This window comes from Dermacentor andersoni, chromosome 6 (genome assembly GCF_023375885.2).
Source record: "Dermacentor andersoni chromosome 6, qqDerAnde1_hic_scaffold, whole genome shotgun sequence".
Taxonomy (NCBI): domain Eukaryota; kingdom Metazoa; phylum Arthropoda; class Arachnida; order Ixodida; family Ixodidae; genus Dermacentor; species Dermacentor andersoni.
This window is the reverse complement of record NC_092819.1, coordinates 28,461,227-28,480,185: the sequence shown is the minus strand read 5'-3', so window position 1 is coordinate 28,480,185 and position 18,959 is coordinate 28,461,227. Positions and strand designations below refer to the sequence as shown.

General features: G+C 42.4%; 2 protein-coding genes across 3 annotated transcripts in view; both read left to right on the top strand.

Annotated features, from left to right (window-relative positions):
- The first annotated feature begins 871 nt into the window (after window positions 1-871).
- On the top strand, window positions 872-11,831 carry LOC126521431 (transmembrane protein 39A-B). The gene is made up of 5 exons (XM_050170129.3): window positions 872-1,274; window positions 2,167-2,595; window positions 3,088-3,250; window positions 5,696-5,931; window positions 8,815-11,831. Exons 1-5 carry the CDS (start codon window positions 1,198-1,200, stop codon window positions 9,167-9,169), a joined length of 1,260 nt encoding a protein of 419 aa, XP_050026086.1. The 5' UTR covers window positions 872-1,197; the 3' UTR covers window positions 9,170-11,831.
- Window positions 11,832-12,791: 960 nt separating this feature from the next.
- ArgRS-m (arginyl-tRNA synthetase, mitochondrial) overlaps window positions 12,792-18,959 on the top strand; it is a 31,471-nt gene continuing 25,303 nt past the window's right edge. For both annotated transcript variants that reach the window (XR_011895109.1, XM_050170124.3), the window contains exons 1-8: window positions 12,792-12,911; window positions 12,962-13,059; window positions 13,145-13,250; window positions 13,797-13,865; window positions 14,206-14,413; window positions 15,666-15,742; window positions 16,129-16,213; window positions 16,268-16,341. Coding sequence is in view for 1 of the 2 variants with exons in the window: in XM_050170124.3 (XP_050026081.2) it covers window positions 12,876-12,911; window positions 12,962-13,059; window positions 13,145-13,250; window positions 13,797-13,865; window positions 14,206-14,413; window positions 15,666-15,742; window positions 16,129-16,213; window positions 16,268-16,341 (753 nt within the window). In the remaining variant the exon portion in view is untranslated. The remainder of the gene's footprint in view (window positions 12,912-12,961; window positions 13,060-13,144; window positions 13,251-13,796; window positions 13,866-14,205; window positions 14,414-15,665; window positions 15,743-16,128; window positions 16,214-16,267; window positions 16,342-18,959) is intronic.

The window sequence follows — 18,959 nt, the reverse complement described above, 5'->3', positions numbered from 1 at the left end:
AACAATGTTTTCCAAAATGTGAACGTTTGAAACTCGGAGCTTCTTCTTCTTGTCTATATACGCTCTCTCTCTCTCTCTATATATATATATACATATATATATATATATATATATATATATATATATATATATATATATATATATATATATATATTATATGTACCGCTATAATATATTTAGTTGTCGCGTATAGTCAAGCCCTCGCGCAAGATGAGCGAAATTTCGAACAGAAAGTTAAACACGTAGCACTATGTTAGCGCAGCTGCCACGCGCCGATGTCAGTGGTATCTTTCACCTAAAATATACCGAAAGCTTGTTGCGGAACAATATTTTTGCTTCTCGAAAACTTACGCCGCTGTAATTCGTGGTACGCGCACCAATTACTTTATAGGAGTATTGACGAATATATTGAAGTGTTTTAGAAACTATACCACGCATTTCTCGCTCGTAAAAGCACGACACTTAGCAAGTCTTGAGGTTCAAGAACAGTTATAAGATATTTTAATTTGGCAAAATGTTGGTGCCGGAATGCCAGACCTGGCATCATGGACATTATCGGAATGTCATGACATTTATAACAAAACCTACTGACTTAGTGACCGGCAGCCGCACCACTGATCGCAGGACGGAGCGACTTCATGGCGCACCTACTTCCTCAGTACCGAAACCGAAACTTATTCGTAAAAACAATAATTTGTTTACGGTGTTCTGACCATTACTTGTATTTTTTATTGTTGAAATATTAATTTGATGAAAAAATAAAATAAAAAATGTAATGTCGATGCTCATTTGCTTCAATCGCTTTCTCCAGCACAGAAACTGAAACTACAAGAAATTGACCACAGCGCCATTTCTCGGAATATTTTTCGTAGTGTCGCGAAAGCCGCAAAAGGACAAAACGTGACAAAACTGACAAATCGACGAAACTTGTGGCGTGTGTCGTGTTGTATTTCGGTGTGTTTAGTGTGCGCAGTGTGATCAGTGTGTTGTCGCTGGATAGGCTGGGTTTCTGCGGTGTACTCGATGGAGCATGTACCTGTGGCAGCTATTTCAACAGATGAAACTTGTAATGGACTTCCTTGGTTTACTGAGACGTCCGCAGTGTCAACGATGGTTACCGAAAGCTGGGAGTGAAGAACTGTTGTGACGGCCAGCTGTTGGTCGCTATTGCATGTTCTTTACAATCGTGGACAGAAAATGACCCGAGTTACAAATTCCCGTCGAAACTTCTCAAAGTCGGGTGCAAGTAAAGCTGTGATACCGACAGATGACAGGTAGCTGAATTCCCTTTTCATTCATGCATAATTTCTTTTCATGTGTGGAGTCATACGATTGCACGTGCGTATTTTGTGCCGGTAAATTGGTGCAAGTGCATTTTATTTGATGAAATTGGCTGTGAGCAATTTGAATGTACACGGTGCTCATATGAAATAGAAACCATATTTACGATTAGAGCCGATAAAATTCCTTGTTTAGACTTCAGTACAGAATTTAAGTGTGCAAGAGACGAAGGTTTCAGAAATTAGCGAAGTATGCAAAATAGAAATGAACGCGGCGATGCAACGTGTGTGTGTGTGTGTGTGTGTGTGTGTGTGTGTGTGTGTGTGTGTGTGTGTGTGTGTGTGTGTGTGCGCGTGTGCGTGTGTGTGTGTGTGTGTGTGTGTGTGTGTGTGTGTGTGTGTGTGTGTGTGTGTGTGTGTTTTATTGTAGCATTGAACTTTTCCTCGGGCGTCTTTTGTATACATGTGCTCATGCGGCCGCATAGGCGTGGTAGGCTGCACGCGCAGGTCTGAGCTTCACTTAGCTTGCGTGAGTGCTTTTCGAGCACCTCAAGGCGTCACTACCTACTCGACGGAAAGCGCCGTTACTTAAACTGAAAAGATGCAATGCCTCTCTCACTTGAGTAGTCAGCAAGAAAAGGAGAAAGTGCACATTTGCTATCATTCACGTAATTTACTTTTCGACTAGTGTATAGTATCTGACTCGGGGTATTCCGGGCGTTCTTCCCCACGTTCCTTGTAACGTGAAAATTTCGTCCTTATTTTTGCTTCCTTGCTTGGTACAAATATGAAACCAAGCAATGGCTATAGTGTAAGCAGCCGTACTGACAGCAGTCTCGTTCATCTTAATTCCATTTACTGAGGTGCTGCCATTTGTGACACGCAGGGCAGGACTGAACCAGGAGGGGCCTTCAAGCTTAGCACGGCACATCCAGCTGCCTGAGCTACCCGTAGATGGTGATCTTGCATTCGAGGCACAAGCAGCGCTCTTTGCTGTGGTGTTGCTGGTGTGCCAGCAACTGCAGCTGCACCGAGCTGCCTGGTGGCTGCCACATGCACACCAAGACCAGGCACTGCACTATGAACTGGTAGAGCCACACGCGGCTGCTCTGAGCCTAGCAATCATGTGCCACCCGCTGCCTGCGGCCTTTGCCCAGCGAGTGCTGGCTGCCCTGCTGCCCACCAGCTGGCAGCCCCGTGCCACAGCTGTGTGCCGAGGGGCCACGTTGATGGCCACTGCAGGGCTCGTGGCTTGGGCTGCCTTTCACGTGTGTTGCAAGCATGGCATTTTCAGCGTCCTGTGCCTTGCCTACCCGTTAGTACTCCTGGTGCCTTTTGCATGCAAGACTTTTCGGACAGCCATATGAGTGGCACGCCACGAGCTTCAAATTCACCTCAACAGATAAACTTTAGTTCTGCTATTGTTGATGCTGTTTTGTTGTGCAAAGACATGGCTAACTGTGATGAGTGTACAGTTTTCTTTCTATAGCCATTGAATAATTTTGATGCCTAACTGAATAACTTTAGTCACTTGACATGAAAGCAAATTTTGCTCTACAGCAAAGATTGCTAACAACACTTCGCATCCATGAGAATGTCGTTTTACTGAAGTCATATTGCACCTACATAATGAGCTCACATAATGACTTCTGATCTTATATTGCCTTCTGCCATATTTTCTTTATGCTCACTTTACTCTGTGGCCAGTGGTTACAAGCTATGCCTTTAACCACTGAGCTGTTGATAAAATCGTGGAGCCTGTGCCTGACTGTTTGTCTCTCTCTGCTTTTGTGTTAACCTGGTGCAGGGGCGTTATTCACGTGGTGCTATTCGGGCCCCGGCCAGGACTAATACGCGAGTGGCCTGTGCCTGTGGCACACATATGTTCTTCAGTGCCAGCTGAAGTGAGGGCTGAGGTGGAGCGCCACAAGCATGACTTCAATGAGCGACTCAAGCGCTGCCTCTTCCAGGTATATTCTGGCAGATCATGATTTCCTATTATGGTCCCCGATGAGACTGACAATATTAACTAGGGGTAGGTGAATATTCGAAGTTTTGAATCGATTAGTACACACAAACTATTTATATTTAAAAAGGAAATATTCGGTATTTTTGAATATTCAAAACTGGCGAAATGTTTCACAAGAACCGAATGTTAAAGGCTGGTCACTACTTTCCATCTGCTATACAGAGTATCAAAAATAAGAAGCAAGTTAACGACAAAAGTTTTCAAAGCTATGCAGAAGCACAATGGGGATTGCAAGCTTCATTTTCTGCTATGTAGCAGAACCCTACATTAAAACCTGTGATTTTTTTCTTATAGTCTGTCATTTAGAGTTTCAGATAGCCTAGTTATGTAGCTGTTTTATCTACATGTGGGATTTTTTCTTGCTATGGGCCCTTTTACGTGTGTCTACGGCACGCAAGACTTTCAGCAGTTTTTATTTCTTTTTTTTCCCCACAACTTCTGATCATTTTACGGTAAGCAGTTATTTAGTGTATTGGAAAGCTAGTCATACAGTTGTCGTTCTTTCTTGGAAAGCTTGGTTGCAGGTAAAAGGCTATTTGTGCAATTCTTTTATAATAGCATTTAGTTACCTTGCATTTAAAACTGACCTTTTGTCTCTTATAGTTAGCTGACTTTTGTGCACTAGCCAGTATAGGTGGGTACCTAATTATACCAAAATAAATATTTCTGCTGTAAATAAATGTGTCTGCGTTTAACTGTTCGATTCTATATTCAATACTTACTATTTGTATTCAATTCATATTTGAAAAAACTTATATTCACCCGCCTCTAGTACTAACAAATAAATACAAAACATTTCGTGTGTACCGTACAACCAGTCTAATACGTTTTTCATAGGACTGCAGTAGTAGGATGCCATAGGCCAGGAAATGTATTGTGTTTACGTTTATGTTGTGGAATGTTTCAGCGAGGTTGTACTAGACATGAAATGGCCTTTTCAATGTTGAATTTTCCAGCCAGAGATGTTGGTTTCAGTTTTGTTTCAAATTGTTGTTCCTATTGCCACTAAAATAGTTTTGTTTAATATGCTAGACCCACATATGCCATGTGGCCACTCCTGGGCACATGTCAAGCTGCACCCTTTTGTATGATGCTCCCCAGACCCTGCTGCTACCTCGTTCTGAGCACATTGGTTGTTTAGACATGGCATTTATTGCTGCACAACAAAGTGTTATTCCTGTTATACCAGGTCTCTTCGAAAAACCTTTGTTTTGTAACTCACTCTAATTATAAGGTATGGTACAAAAGTTACATAAATAGGGATAAACTGCCTCAGAAAGGCTGGCCTAGATTTTGTTAGGTGGACCTATCTTTTCCATAAGCCTTTGACAAAGATAGGTCCACCTATCGAAACCTAGACCAGCTTTTCTGAGGCACTTTATCCCTGTTTATGTAACTTTTATACCACTGTGTGCTAGTTCATCTGTCTGCCCAGTTCTTGATTTTGGATTTCTTATTGTAAGGTGTTACTTAATGAGTGCTGACAGGTTCATACATTGTGCTCAAGTGTGCATGCAAAATTATACATTTTATTTATTTTTCTTGCTTGTTTTCTGATCAGCTGCTTTATCCTTGACACTGTACTACATTCCACAGGTTGTTTGCAGTACTGTGTGAGCTGCAAGACCGCTTAGCCAATAAGAAGGCCAAAGGCCCCTCGAGATGTGTTCATCCATGCCATGTCGTCTGCTCAGCATCGTATTCTCAGTTGCTGCTGAATTGGCAGTATACAACATGCATATGCAAAGGTCCTAACATGGCACACATCACTGTAACATGTCATGCACCAAGTAAAAACAAAACCACCCAGTTCCACCATTAATCATACAGTGACGCCTGGAACTGTATTCCACTGACACCTGTACACGCCTCACACTTTCGGCAGTGCTTCAAACAACTTGTGAGGTGGAGTAAAGGAACTATCATCATGAAGAGTATAAAGGTTATGGCATTAGTTATTGGCTCTGAGGTATCTTAAAACAACCAAAATTCAATGGCTTCACTGTGGTGGAACCAAGTTCCATGTGCTGGGATGTCATAAAGTGCAGACTGGTTTATTCCTTCAAAAACCCCAACTCCATAGCTCAGTAGATGTTATATTCTGCTGCTGATTGTGAAGTCGTGGGTTCGATTCCCGGTCACAATGGCCACATTTTTATGGGTGTAGAATACAAAAACGCTCGTGTACCATGCGTTGGGTGCACAACAAACCCAAATGTTCAGAATTAATCCGTATTGTCCATCTACTGCAGTTTTCCTGATAACCCACTGTGCAATCTCAAGATGTTAAACCCAGGAATGTTATTCTTCCAGAAGTGTTTATAACTAAATATATTGTTTCTACTTATATATTGCGAGTGTAGAATAATGTTATCGGCAATTGCAGGCACTGCTAGTGACATACTATGCGGCCCTGCAGCCGTGCTGCTTTGTGCCGCCATCTCTGCATCTGGAGCCCTGGGCACTTGCCCAGCATGGCTTGCTGGCTTGGCTGGCTGCTTTGACGCTGCATGCCTCACGCCTGTTCCCACCACGTTACCTGGACTCACTGCACAGGGCCGCACTGCACCTGGGACGCTGGCGCCGCCTTGAGGCCCGTCATGTCCATGCCCCACATCATCTGTGAGTGCACATGTGATTGCCTGTGCCACATGTTTACTTTGAATTTCAAAAAACAATTAATTATTTCTGTCAATCTGAATTGGTGCTGAGGGGCCCCTGGCACTGCCTTTTACGAAAGGTGTAGACCATGTATGTTTAAGTATGTGTCCTATGCCTCTCATCAACATGTGTCCCCCGACAGGCACCATACACGGCCTTGATCTTCATGTCATTCACTACCATTGCTACTTTGCTAACTCTAACAAGCTTTGCATCATTTAGTTTCCGACATTCTGTTGCATCTGTGGATTCTTTTTTACGCTACCTTGTATTTGCATGCACCTTGTTTCAAAAGAGGTCATTGATAACCATATGCTGCTACTTCCATGTCCTCGGATCCTTCCTGTCTTTTCGTCTGCACTGCACTCAATGCTGTGCACCACACCCACATGGAGCAATGCCTACCGTGCTCTGCCCATCACCACTCCCAAGGTTTTGCATTGGTGGTAGCTCAAATTCATGCGGTCTGACTCTTTGCTGTGGCTTATCTTAGAAGCCATTTAGCATCGCTGTGGTGGTATTGTTCTCTGACAGAATATGGCACTGCTGCCTCATCAGTGATGAGCTTTCTCAGTATTGCTTCTGCCAGAGGCACTAATGTTTCAAGAAATTCAACAAGCAGCAATTTCTACTCTTGCATGAAAAGAAAAAGATAGCGACAAATGTTAATGGTCAGACAGGCAGCCTTTTGAACGAAACTGTAGTCCCCACTCTGCTACTTCTGCATCATTTGCCAGCACAATATTTTTACATCAGTAAGGAATGCAAACAAGAGCAGTAGCAGATCGCCTTAATTGAAAACATTGTGGGAATTGCTCACAATTGCTTACTAGTGAATGAAAAAATGGCCCAAACAAAAGGAAGCAGTAGTGTTTTATTTGAAAAGTGCCGTTATTGAAAACGGCATGTTGATTGAAAAGGAATTAAAGACGAAAAATTCTAAACCCTAACTATAGCATACAGGAGCAATGCACCTTTTGTTCCCATACAGTTGCACATAATTGGGAAGGTTTGTTAGCACTAGATTGTGCATAATCATAGGGAATTTAGGGGGCATCACTTTAAGCAATGACATGTGCACAGATTTGTTTTTTATGTCTGTATTTGTCTGTGAAAAGAATGCCATAATACTTGCCTGTAATCACTAAAGCTAAAGGAGGTGGCAGGCATGCACAATGGTGATGTTGATTTATTGGTATATTTTAATATTTTCATTGCCTTGATTTTCCTCATGACCCCGTTTCAAAGCAGAGCCTTTTTTGTCGACCTCCCCACAATTTGGCATGTCGTGGTGGTGGTGGTTGTCGTATGTCTTGGCTAATAAAGGCTGCAGCTCAATAAAAAAAATAATAAACAAAGGGGAAATAAAGGAAATTGCATGTCTGATGGTCAGTTTTGAACCCAGTTCCTCGTGAGCAGCAGCATGGTGCTCTACCCACTGGGTCACGGATGCATGCCTTGAAAGACAGAATAGCACCCTTGCCCTCGCTTGCCAGCTTTCCTCGCGGAAGCCAGCGCTTTGAGACGCTTGGTGAATGAGGCCCGCCTCAAGCAGTAATTTCTACTTATAAAAGTGGAAACGCACGCTTATCTAGCTGGCAATGAAGATGAAAGTTTTATGCCTGAGAAAGAAGTCGATGCGGCCATGCTGTCATTGCCTCAAGGCCAGATACTGAACTGCAATTCCTAAGTGACGGCGGGACAAAATTGGTTGGGTTGGAGGGCCATGTTTAGTGAAGCTTTCTTTGTTACATCCGACGACATATGTGGTGTGGTCTGTTACACATTTTACATTTACTTTATACATCTTAATGGTGATTAAAACTTACCCTTGCTCTGCAAGGTTTGTCAGTGTAGCTGAGCACAGTTAAGCTGGGTTCACACAATGGCGGAGGAAAGCAGTCAACAATGGCTTATATTCTGCACACAGTCTTCAATGCCGGGGCAGTGATGCAAACGTTTTGGAACACTGCATACATTCACATGGGCCACTTAGCTAACAGCATGAGCTGTGTTTTTTGCATGCGATTGAATTCACCGAGAGATTTAGACTGGATTGAATATGGTGGCCTCACTACGCCATTTTGCCATCAGTATCTTGGTATTTCTTGCCAACAATGCTAGTGGCGATTTCACTTTTGGCTCTAGCATCAACTGCTTGACAGTTGATGCTAGAGCCACGCACGCAACACGCAACCAGTGGGAACAGGTTGCGTGTGATCCCATGATATGCAATCTGCAAGCTTGTGTTATTTGCTCCATAATGTGAATACAGCTTCACAGAACGCATTTGCTGGTGAAATCTGCATCGTCTCTCTTATTGTAATACACGGTTTTGTCTTCCTGGCTCGTCAAAGCTTCACTTACCACGATTGTTACAGTGCATGAGATGTGCACAACTTTTTATTGTCATGAATTCATGTATATGTTTTTGTCATTGTGGTAATCATTTCTAACCAGAATTCGCATGCTTTTTTACATTGTTAAAATGAATGCCAGCCAACTGTTCCAGCTTAATATGCTACGGAATGCTATGCTTTCTTTTTATGCCTGAGCAAGTGCTAATCTTGCTGCAGCGACTCAGTGGCTCTGACGTTCTGATACTGAGCCCTGGGTCGTGGGTTCAACTACAAGCTGCAGCAGCTGTATTCTGATGGGGGGTGTAATGCAAAGACACCTGGGTATTGAATGTTGAATGCACCTTAGCTGAGAGGGTCAAGACTATTCTGTAGCTCTCCACTGCAGCATCTATCATAGCCACTGTGCTGCTTTAGGTTAAACTCTGTCAATAAATAAATTAATTGATCACTAATTCACTCAGCAACGGTTGATCTTGTGTCGCAGGTGGTCCGACACAGTGCTGTGGCCCCAGAATAACCTGGTGAAGCACAGCCGGGAGTTCTTTCGTGCGGAGGGGGTCAGCAACGCTGCAGAGCCGGGCCACCCATGGCATGGCCGTTTCTATGGTCTGTTCCGCAGCCCCGCTGTGGTGGTTGGGGGAGCGCTCGCACTACAGGCAGCTCAGCTGCTCTTCCTGCTTTACCTCCTGGCCAGTTCGTCAGAGTGGCATCGGCTGCTTACAGCCAGTCTACTTGTGTTGCTCAATGCCCTGACCCTCTTCAAACTAGCGCGTCAATATCTAGTCCTTGACAAAGTCTATCATGCGGAGCGCCTGCTGCACGAACGACTTGCCTCCTGAGTTTGTCCCTTAGTTAGGGTGGTTCCTAGTTCTGTTTCTGTTGGACCACGGCCCCAGCTTGTCTTGCATTACTTGGTTGGCCCACAATCTCTCAGGATGGTGAATGCATGCAGTAAGTGAGTGCTGCATGTGTTGGTTTTTGACGAGAGCCTACAGTAAGAGCACACTGTGCGCTCTTACTGTAGGCTCTCGTCAACGTGAAGGTTGAAGATACTTAGCCAAGTTGAAGACGAGTAAGAAATGCTTACGGACAAAGCTATGAGAAGCAGTGAGCCGTGTAAAGCAGAAGACACAACCTACAAATGACTAATCCTACCAATTGCATCCAACGAGACCCTAGAAGATTTCAACGAGTTCCAACAGTCGGTTATGTTGCACATTGTATTGGATGCTAGCTTGTATCTTGTGTCTCCTGCTTGGTGTTCCTAATGGAGCTGGTAAGTATGGCCATCCTGGCTCAGGCTGGAGCAAATGCTAAGACACATGTATATGTAACATGAGGCTGTGTTTAGCAGAAATACACTGCTCTAAGCTTTTCAAGATCTCAAGCTTTCGTGCAGGGCCAAAAATTGCAGAAACCAAAGCTTGTATTCATGTAGCACTTCATTAAATAGAGCGCTTCATGGGAACAGGGACTCCATAATGAGAAGGAAGAGAACTGAACGAAAAAGAGATCTTATGACTGAAATGATTTGTGAATTCAGGCTCAAGTTTATTTTCATGTGCATTTGTTAAGGTTTGCTCAATTAGGTATGGAGCCTAGAACCAGCTTATAACTTGCTATTTGTCGAACATGGCAAATGATGCTCTATGCAAGGTTTCTCTTAAGTTCAAATCTCATTTGAATGGACACTGATGATACACATTAAGTCAAGCTGAAGTGACAAGTTACTGCTCCAACGTGTCCAAAGAATCACACTTATTGAGAACAGGACTTTAGGGAAAAATAGGATAGACATTGGACAGTATTGCCACTGCCTCAGTGAAAATGTGGTACGGACTCTCAAGATGTAGCATGTCCCATCGTAAACATCATAAATCGTAAACAGTCACTGTCAATGATAAAGGCACATGGAATTTCAGTAGGAAAGAAAACACAGTTTGGGGCAATTTCGTTGGATGTTGCTCATTCATTTGTTCATTGTTCATTTTGTGATTTTGTTCATTGCTCATTCCCATAATATCTTTGTGGTTGATGTTGTTTTCTTCTTGAGGTCAAATCATTTTTAGCACTTGCGTTCATTGCATTTTCCATTAGTGAAGATGGGGACGACCATTCCTAGACGCCTTTGTTGACTTTGTACACTTGCTGGGCATTCTTAGTTCAAGGTTGGCAATAAAATTTTATTAATAATGACATCCTTAATGACAAAATGTGCATTCTTTTATGAAGAAGAACCTGTCCCGTTCATTACTTAGATTAAAGAGTGGATTACAATGAAAGGCAGCAGTGTACAGAGTACCTTATGGCTTTAAGGTCACCTACAAATCATGAAACATTTGTTCCACCTCAAACAAAATTTCATGTCCAGAGTGATCCCAAAATTCATTGAAATTGCAAAAAAAAAAATATCTTCTAAAAGATTATTTTGTAATTGCCTATTCACAGCTTTTCAGGGTCCATGAGATAACAACGATCAACAACATGAAAGCGGTATACTACTTAGTGTATACAGTTAGCTTGTACAGTGACCTGCAATTTTATTTTATCTTTAAAAGAAGGTATTGCAGTTTTCACTTGTTTTTGCTCAAATTTTGTAGCACGATCGCATTTTTTATCCACATTGTTCTGTAAAACACTCATTGTCTTTACTTGCCTAGTTTGTCTGTGCAAGGTGAAGAGACAACATTGAACATGTTTCCAAACCTTTCTATTGGAGGAGCAGGCTGCTTACAGAGACGTGCACTGGTTCAGTGATCATCTACAAATAAGTGTCTGGGCAAGCCTGGTAGACAATTATGCTAACTATTTTATCAAATGTTTCAAACCAAAAGATGCAATTGTGTTGCTAAATTTGGGCAAAAGCAAAGCAGCTGTGCATAACATTTTTTGAAATCGTTGGAATAAAAACGCTAGTGGGCAATAAATGTTACCAGCGTAGCCTCACACTTCTGCAGAGTTGTGCGGTTTTGAGCAATCACAGATGGATGCACTGGAACTTCTCATTTGTTCTAATTTGCGCATGAATACCGTGGTGTGTTGCAGTATGGTTCAATTACTGTTATGTGCTGCTTGAACATGTCATCACCAAGGTATTAGGGTACTCGTTATAGTTTCCTCTCACATGTTTAAAGGTGCTCAAACAGACAACACAGATTTCATTACATTTGTTTGGCACTGACTGGATGGTTTCTGCTATGTCGCACATTCAAAAATGTAATATTGAGATACTGATGGCCATATACGATGTTGCATTAAAAGATTGCTGCTGAGAATGCTGTGCTTGCATGGTCTTTCTTCCTCGAAACATTTTTCACTTGTCGCCTTATGACCAAACCCATGACACCCATTAAGTAATATGGTTTTGTGAGCACAAGCATGATGTCAGTCTGATGTCCCATCCCTTAGTCAATATGATCATGGTTGTCCTTTTATTGAAGGTGATGTATTTATTACTGCAGCTGTTGAACACTACAATAAAATGTGTTTGTGGAATAATTATTTCCCTGTGTCATCTTTGTACCAAGCTTGGTTTAGCTTAAGTCCAATGTGGTTTAACTTGATATGCATTATATCTGCATTTTTTTTCTTGGAAGTGCAACTTTACAGACCACCAATTGAGTTGGTGCATATTTTATGTTGAATATATATGCAATACCTCTAAACAAAGCATTCTTAGAGGTATTTTGCCCTTAGAGGATGTGCACAATACTTTGGCATTGTACACATAATGAGTGCTGTTATTCAGTCAACTTGTTTGAGCTTAGATTTAAATGTAATTTCACGAGTGCACATTGTAAAGTCCTGGCTTCAGTACATCCTAAAGCTGCAGGTTAGCATGCAAATACTCAACAATGTTTGCTGCAATGTAATGCTTTTTACAGCCATGGCATACTCTTGGGTCAACATATGCAATTATTATGCTGAGCACGTGTGTACAGTAGGTGCACAGCTGAGAGTGGTTCAGAGATGAAAGAGATTGCTCGAATGAGAAGGTTGGGAGGTCTCCCTGCACAATAAAAAGGTCTTCCAAGGCGACAATTGCCGACTTCGAGGCAATAGTTTGAGCTTGGGCATGAATTTCTTCGCGGCGGCCAATGAAGCCACGTGGAACTGTGACGGCGATACTACAAGAGAGAGAGATAATTTATTTGAAAGAAGGCAGATGTCGGCCTTAGTTCACGCGCTCTAGCCCGCTACTCTGCAATGGAGGTTCATGGTTGGTATGGCATCTGAGAATTCCAACGGCGCATTAACAATCTCTGAGGCTAAGCTACGAATCGGAGTTGCTTTGGGCGTGGTAGTCGTAGTTTTGTTTAGAACTGTTCTCTTTTTGCCCTTGACAGATAGCGCTTTGGTTTACCACAAAGCTGCTTGTAGATATAAAATATGGTCCGGTTTTGTCGTAGAGTTTCGAGAAACTCTATGGGTTTCTCGAAACTAGACCGCATCGGCATTGCCATCAGGCCATGTGCTTTTTGGCGAGCTCGCGATGTAAACAAGCGAAACTTGTTTTGATCGCCCGTCTTTCGCTTAGCCGCGGACATGGTATCGGCCCTTCGTCGAAAGATTGCTGAACAGGTATTTATGGCGCGATTGTTCCAAGGACGTCAACCAACATAATCTTGCAGATGTGCCAGTCGGCAAGTCGTCTGGCGCGGTGTCGCGATGCTGCCGAATTCTCCGCCCATCGTTTCCTTCCTCTAGTAAAGTTGAAACTCGACAAAAGGTAGGTTCTAAACAAATAATGCTAGGATGTAATTACGTTTATTTATTGCTTTTTTTCTGAAATGCACGTTCTGTTTGATCACAAGCTGCAGCGGGCCGTTCCTGGTCGTCTCTGAATCGGAGCTTGGTGGGGCGCTTGGCATCGGTTCCGATGAGTTTAGAGGACCACTTAAAACAGATTTGGAAAATGTGGTGAGTGTATGCTTGTGCTCGACTCTTTCGTTACCCTGTTGCAAATATTGTGCGAATATTGCAATTTTCGAATTCAGCAGGAACGTATGTAACCACACACACTGTGCGCGAGTTTCGGATGTCGAATTGATCACTACTCCTACTGCATATAAAAAAGCTGGTGGAGGCGGAAGGGTTTTAAAAAGAAAGGAATCTAATCTTTCTAAACTGACTCAACATCCTTTTCAAGTGAAAATTTGGTCTACTGGGCAGCTATAGTTAATATACGGCAATATTGGCAATGACTGTGACACAATCTTACTTTGGGATCGAGTGACTATGAGGCATACTCACGAATGAATGTTCGAAATTACAAGACTTGGAAACAACTGGGTTGTATGTATCGTTGAATGTATCATTCTCCACTTTCTGTCACTTAGCTGGAATATAAACAAAATGATCAAACTCACACTTCCCTTTAGATTTAAAACATGAGATAAAGCAGCTTGTGGCTATCTTGGCTTAAAAGATGTCATCGCGTGACGCATATGTGGACCTATTTGGCAGCTGTCTCAGGCGATGGTGCTCGAGGCAGGTGAGCTGGCCGTGCCCATTGACCGTGCCAGATTTCTCCAGGTGAGTCAGCGCTAACCGACATATTGCTGAGAGTTCTCAACTGCTTTTATGTTTGTGGGCATGTGTGTTTGTCAGCTTTAAAGGCACTGATATTTAACGTCTGATTAAATAAGTGACGTGGCACGTAAAGGTCTACATTCTTTAGGTGGTCATACGCTTCAGCACATCACACTTAACTAAAGTTACCATGCTCGTTGAATAAACCTAGCTGCGAGTTAGTGGATTTCCTGTCTTCTTTGCTGTCATGTCAACTCCATTCGCACTTTTTGATTGTCCAAGAATGGTTCAAATAGCTCACCGGTGGGCATTGTCCAGCTACACTCAGGTTGCTTTGATGCAGGAATCTCTACGATCAGCTGGCTGTGCACCATGCCTTGTGCCTTCACAGCGCTTTGTGGTGGACTTCAGCTCACCTAATATGGCCAAGCCATTCCATGTTGGCCACCTGCGCTCCACAGTACTGGGCCACAGCCTTTGCAACCTGCTGAGCTTTGCTGGGCACCATGTCACTCGGCTCAACTACCTGGGAGATTGGGGCACCCAGTGCGGTATGTGCGGTTCCACTGATGGCGCATAAGGCATCGTTGAACAGACGCTTTCACAATCATTGTATTTTGTCAGGGCTACCTTATGGGGCTGAAACTTGATGAATAACAAAGAAATTTGAGAGGAATTGAAGGATCGTGCAACGAGTGATGAAATGGAAAACTATAGGGGTAAGATTATGAGACTGGAACAGAGAAGTATGGATGAGAGAGGAAATGTGGGTGGGTGACATCCTAGTTGAGATTAATAGGTAAAAGACAAGTTGGGCAGGCCATGTAATGCCTAGAGCAGAGGACGGGTGGTCTTTTAAAGTGTCAGAATAGGTTCCAAAGGAAGGAAACTGCAGTCGTAGGTGGAAAATGAAATGGCAGTGTGGTGAGATTATAAAATTTTGTGTGCATTGGATGGTGAACGTTGGCTGATACAAGACACGGGAAGTCTCTAGTAAAGCCCATTGTGTACACAAAATAGGCTGATAAAGACAGTGTGGGATGTGTTGTGGCGCCACCTTGCCTTTCTGTATCCGATTGTGTTCACTTTCACGGTCACCTTTCTTGTTTCTGTGAGGTTTCTGCAAGTAGCAACTTGCAGCAACAGTGAAGTAGCAACAGTGATGTAGAATTGGTGGGCATTGGGTCAGGGACACTGTTAGGCTGTAAAATCTGTGAGAAGCAGTTATGCATGCTGTCTTTATACACACTTACTGTTGATGCCCACTGTAGGTCTGGAAAGCATGGGCAGTCTAGTACATTGTAGGTGTACTGTGATTTTCCATTGTGTATTGAAGACAGCACCTAATGTATCAGCAACCTGTGTATTAAGGGAGCACTGATTTGGAAGAGAGTTTGCATGTGCTTTACACATATTTTGTATGGATTCTAAAATTATGTTTGTGGTACATGTATAGGTCCCTGTTGTATTTTGATTTGTATGTATTAATTTGTATCAGTGGCCAAATAATGACATAGTAAATAGCATCCCAATATAGAGCAGAGGTGCCCTATTGAGCAAAGACATAGATATTTGAGGACCTGGATCGCTATCTTGTACACATTCGAAAAGCTGACGTTCGGTTTTGTCTCATGTGGTTGTCCTGGCTGCGCCGATGTCGCAGCGTAGGCCAATCTAGGCCTATCGCATGAGGTGAAACCGAACGTTGGCTTTTCGAACGCGTACAAGATAGCAGTCCTGGTTTATCTGTATAAGTGCTGTTGATGCAGGTGTCCTAGCTTTATCCTGTTCCCACTGCTGCAGGTCTTCTGATAGCTGGTTTCAACAAATATGGCAGTAACAAGGAGCTCACTAAGGATCCCCTTAAACACCTCCTTTCAGTAAGTGAGCACTTCAAAAAGCTTTTTTCTTGTTTTGGACTTACCTGATTATATCACAGCTGCAAATTTGAAAACTGAAATACCAGGATTAGAACGTGGAATCTTGCCTGCTGTTGCAAATTTAAAGACTCAGTACCAGGATGAGAAAGTGGAATCTTGTGTCAGCTGAGACTAGTTATGAACACAGCAGAGGTTTGCCTCAATGATTCATGTTTACAGCCTGAAACAACAATTGTGGCTCATACCATGTTCATTACCGGTTTATCACAAGTTGAATTGTAAAGTACAGAGCACAGGCTTATCATTTGTACCAGGATTCTAACCACAAAATTGAGTTTGCAATTTCTGCTGGGCAAATGAGTCTTTCTTAACTTGCTGTTGACCAGGTCTATGTGGCTGCCAACGCAGAAGCTGAGAAGAACCCTTCGTTTCATGCTGAGGCTCTTCGGAATTTTGCTCACCTTGAAGCTGGTAAGTGCGTGAGTAGGTAAGACCCACTGATTTTGCATGATGGTTGTATGACAGGTCAGCAGGAGGCACTTGACCAGTGGCAACAGTGGCGGCAATTAAGCTTGGATGGCTATGGCCAGCAGTACAAGGTAAGAAGACCCTCTTTGTCTTGTTATAGTAGTAGTAGTAGTAGTAGTGTAATTCTTTCTTGCATACACACACAAGAAAAACTTGGACGACGCTTAAGCTTTGCCATTAAGAGTGGAACATGATAGCATTCAAAGACCCCTGACTGCTTTTCATGCTTCCCAGGAACTGCAGCTTATGTAACATTTACCGGGAAATGCTGGCGGCAAACACTATGCACGAAGGCAAGCTTTCTGTTGGAAATGCGGCCTCTTGTGTGCATTGATCTCCTATTATTCTTTCGCACTTTTAATATTTCAGTCTGAGAAGAGCTAACATAAAAGATATGTGTTGTCGGTGTTTCTTTTTTTCCATTACATTTGTTTGTGGGCTGCCGTTCTCAAAATTTTGAGGAATAACTTTGTAAAGAATGAAAAGCAAGGTATGAGCAACTTTGGTGGTAGAATAGTGGTTGGGTATGCATGGTTCGGAATTTGGTTCGAAATTCTTTTTGCTGAAGCGATGTCTGACACTGGACGTCAGACGTGGGATGACGAACGCCGATGCTGGATTTTCTGCGACATGGGGCCCTTAATGCTATCGCGTTAAAAGGGACAGAAGCAAAAAAGGGCTTTATGTGCCTGACAGTGGCTTCTGCATCTGTGGTTCGCAATAGATACACGTGTCTTACACAATACACATTTGATGCATCAAAGAACAACATGAGCAATAACAAAGTGGTATCTCACACTTACAAAAGCAGCTAATAACGGATACTTCTCATACAGTAGTAAAGAAAGAGAGGGAGAGAAAAAAAGAAACCACCATGCACTTCTGTCTATGTATGACAAAACTAATATAATTTTCATATAAGTTATGTGCAATATTGTTTAGTATTGATAAATTATTTGTTTCTCCAACAAAATTTCTTTAGCTTGACGTTTAAAAGCCTGTGTTTGTCATAAATGCAAAGAAGCTGCAAAACATTGAACTTAGTTATGAGCTTGTAAACACTGAGGGTATGCCTGTAAGCAAAAGTATGTGAATGATGGGCTCATTGAAAAAACTCAATTTACTCTTAACTCAGGCACACAAGCTGAAATTGATGAGTGCTCTACATAGTTTGAACTGCTGTTGTCAATTTCAAATTACATGTATAGGCAGCGAAAGAAGATCGTTTGTATTGTGGGATCCCTGTTCTGTATAATTTTGCTCATGGATGTACATACCTCTATTCATGATGCATTGACATCTGCCGTTAGAAAGCTGTTTTCCTTCCTTGTGCTTTTCCATAATTTAGATGGTTTGTGCACCACCTTTCATAATGTTAAATACAACCTACAAAAGTGGTTGCTGGGTAAAATACTGTCTTGCTATATGCTCCTATACAGGGACACTAGTGTGAAAGTATGACTGATAAATTTATCCATCTATCTGCTTCATAGAATTTGTCTTTTAAATGGGTCTGCTTAGCTATGAACCTCTGTGAAAAAGGACTGCAACATTCTATACAACTTAAGTAATTTCTTGGTCTGCCACCTCTGGTGATGCTTCCACTTCTACACAGCATAGTAACACTGAGCACAGTGTCTCATTATAATCGGAAACATCTGCCGATCTCGCAGCATTTCTGCTCCCCATACGACCACTGCGCACTACCTGACATGACACTAGGGCTGTCTGACTCAACAACTCTTCTGATCACATCTTTAATCAGTTACAGGCTGAAAATTTAGTGCCACATGCACAAACGTTGGAATTCGTGTGCATGCATTAGTAAAATATTGTTGCTGCTTCTTTGTCTGCATTGCTATTTTTAAACAAGTGTATATTGTTTGCTCCTCTTACATTTTCCTTTTTGTATTTTCTCTCCGTGTGCTTCATGATGATGATGATTTATTGGCATCCTCTTTGAAACGGGGTGGTGACAAAGTCATCTAGCCTGCTTGAGTTAATCAGGTATGCTACATACATGCTTTTCATTCCAGCAGTTTTGTATACATCGCTTTAATTTTTTCTTCTCTTCCTCAAAACTTCTCCATCTACCTTGTACCGCTACCTATGTTTGTAACGGACCCAGTCATATCAATCTCTTCCCTGCTTTTTTTCCACCAACACTCAAAGCCTCTCTTGCTTATTCCAGCTGCTGACTGGTTGATGTTTCCTTCCACTTCAAATTCAAGTGCTTCTGGAAGGTGTACATTACCTATGGGTCTCACTGTGTGAATCCCTTTGGATTTCATTAGGGTATATGCTGAGTGGTCTCCAGATTTTTGCTGCAGCAAACACATACATCATCTTGTTGTGAATATTTACTCCGGTATGTTTTTGTCCTTGGGCAACCTGCTCGTGCCTCAAATAGTGATGCACTGCCCTTCCATTTATTGTACAGATTTTTCCTTCTAATTTCTTTCTTCCTGTTCTTGCCAATATCCATGGTCTTTTTTTGTTTCCATTCTTTGCATTCAGTTCACTGTCTCTCTCACTTTGAATTACCCTGTACTTGGTTGCCAACATTCTTAATCTCTTACTCCATTCTCTGTCCATGCTTTTCAGGTACGGATACTTGTGCACTTTAGCCGCGCATTTATTTTCATCCATGTTCTTGAGTCTTTCTTCAAAACTAATTTTGCTTGGTGCT

Coding starts and splice junctions, on each gene's coding strand:
- LOC126521431 (XM_050170129.3), top strand. CDS start 1,198: ATGACCCGAGTTACAAATTCCCGTCGAAACTTCTCAAAGTCGGGTGCA. Junction 2,596..3,087: donor GTCCTGTGCCTTGCCTACCC/GTTAGTACTCCT, acceptor AACCTGGTGCAG/GGGCGTTATTCACGTGGTGC. Junction 5,932..8,814: donor GTCCATGCCCCACATCATCT/GTGAGTGCACAT, acceptor CTTGTGTCGCAG/GTGGTCCGACACAGTGCTGT.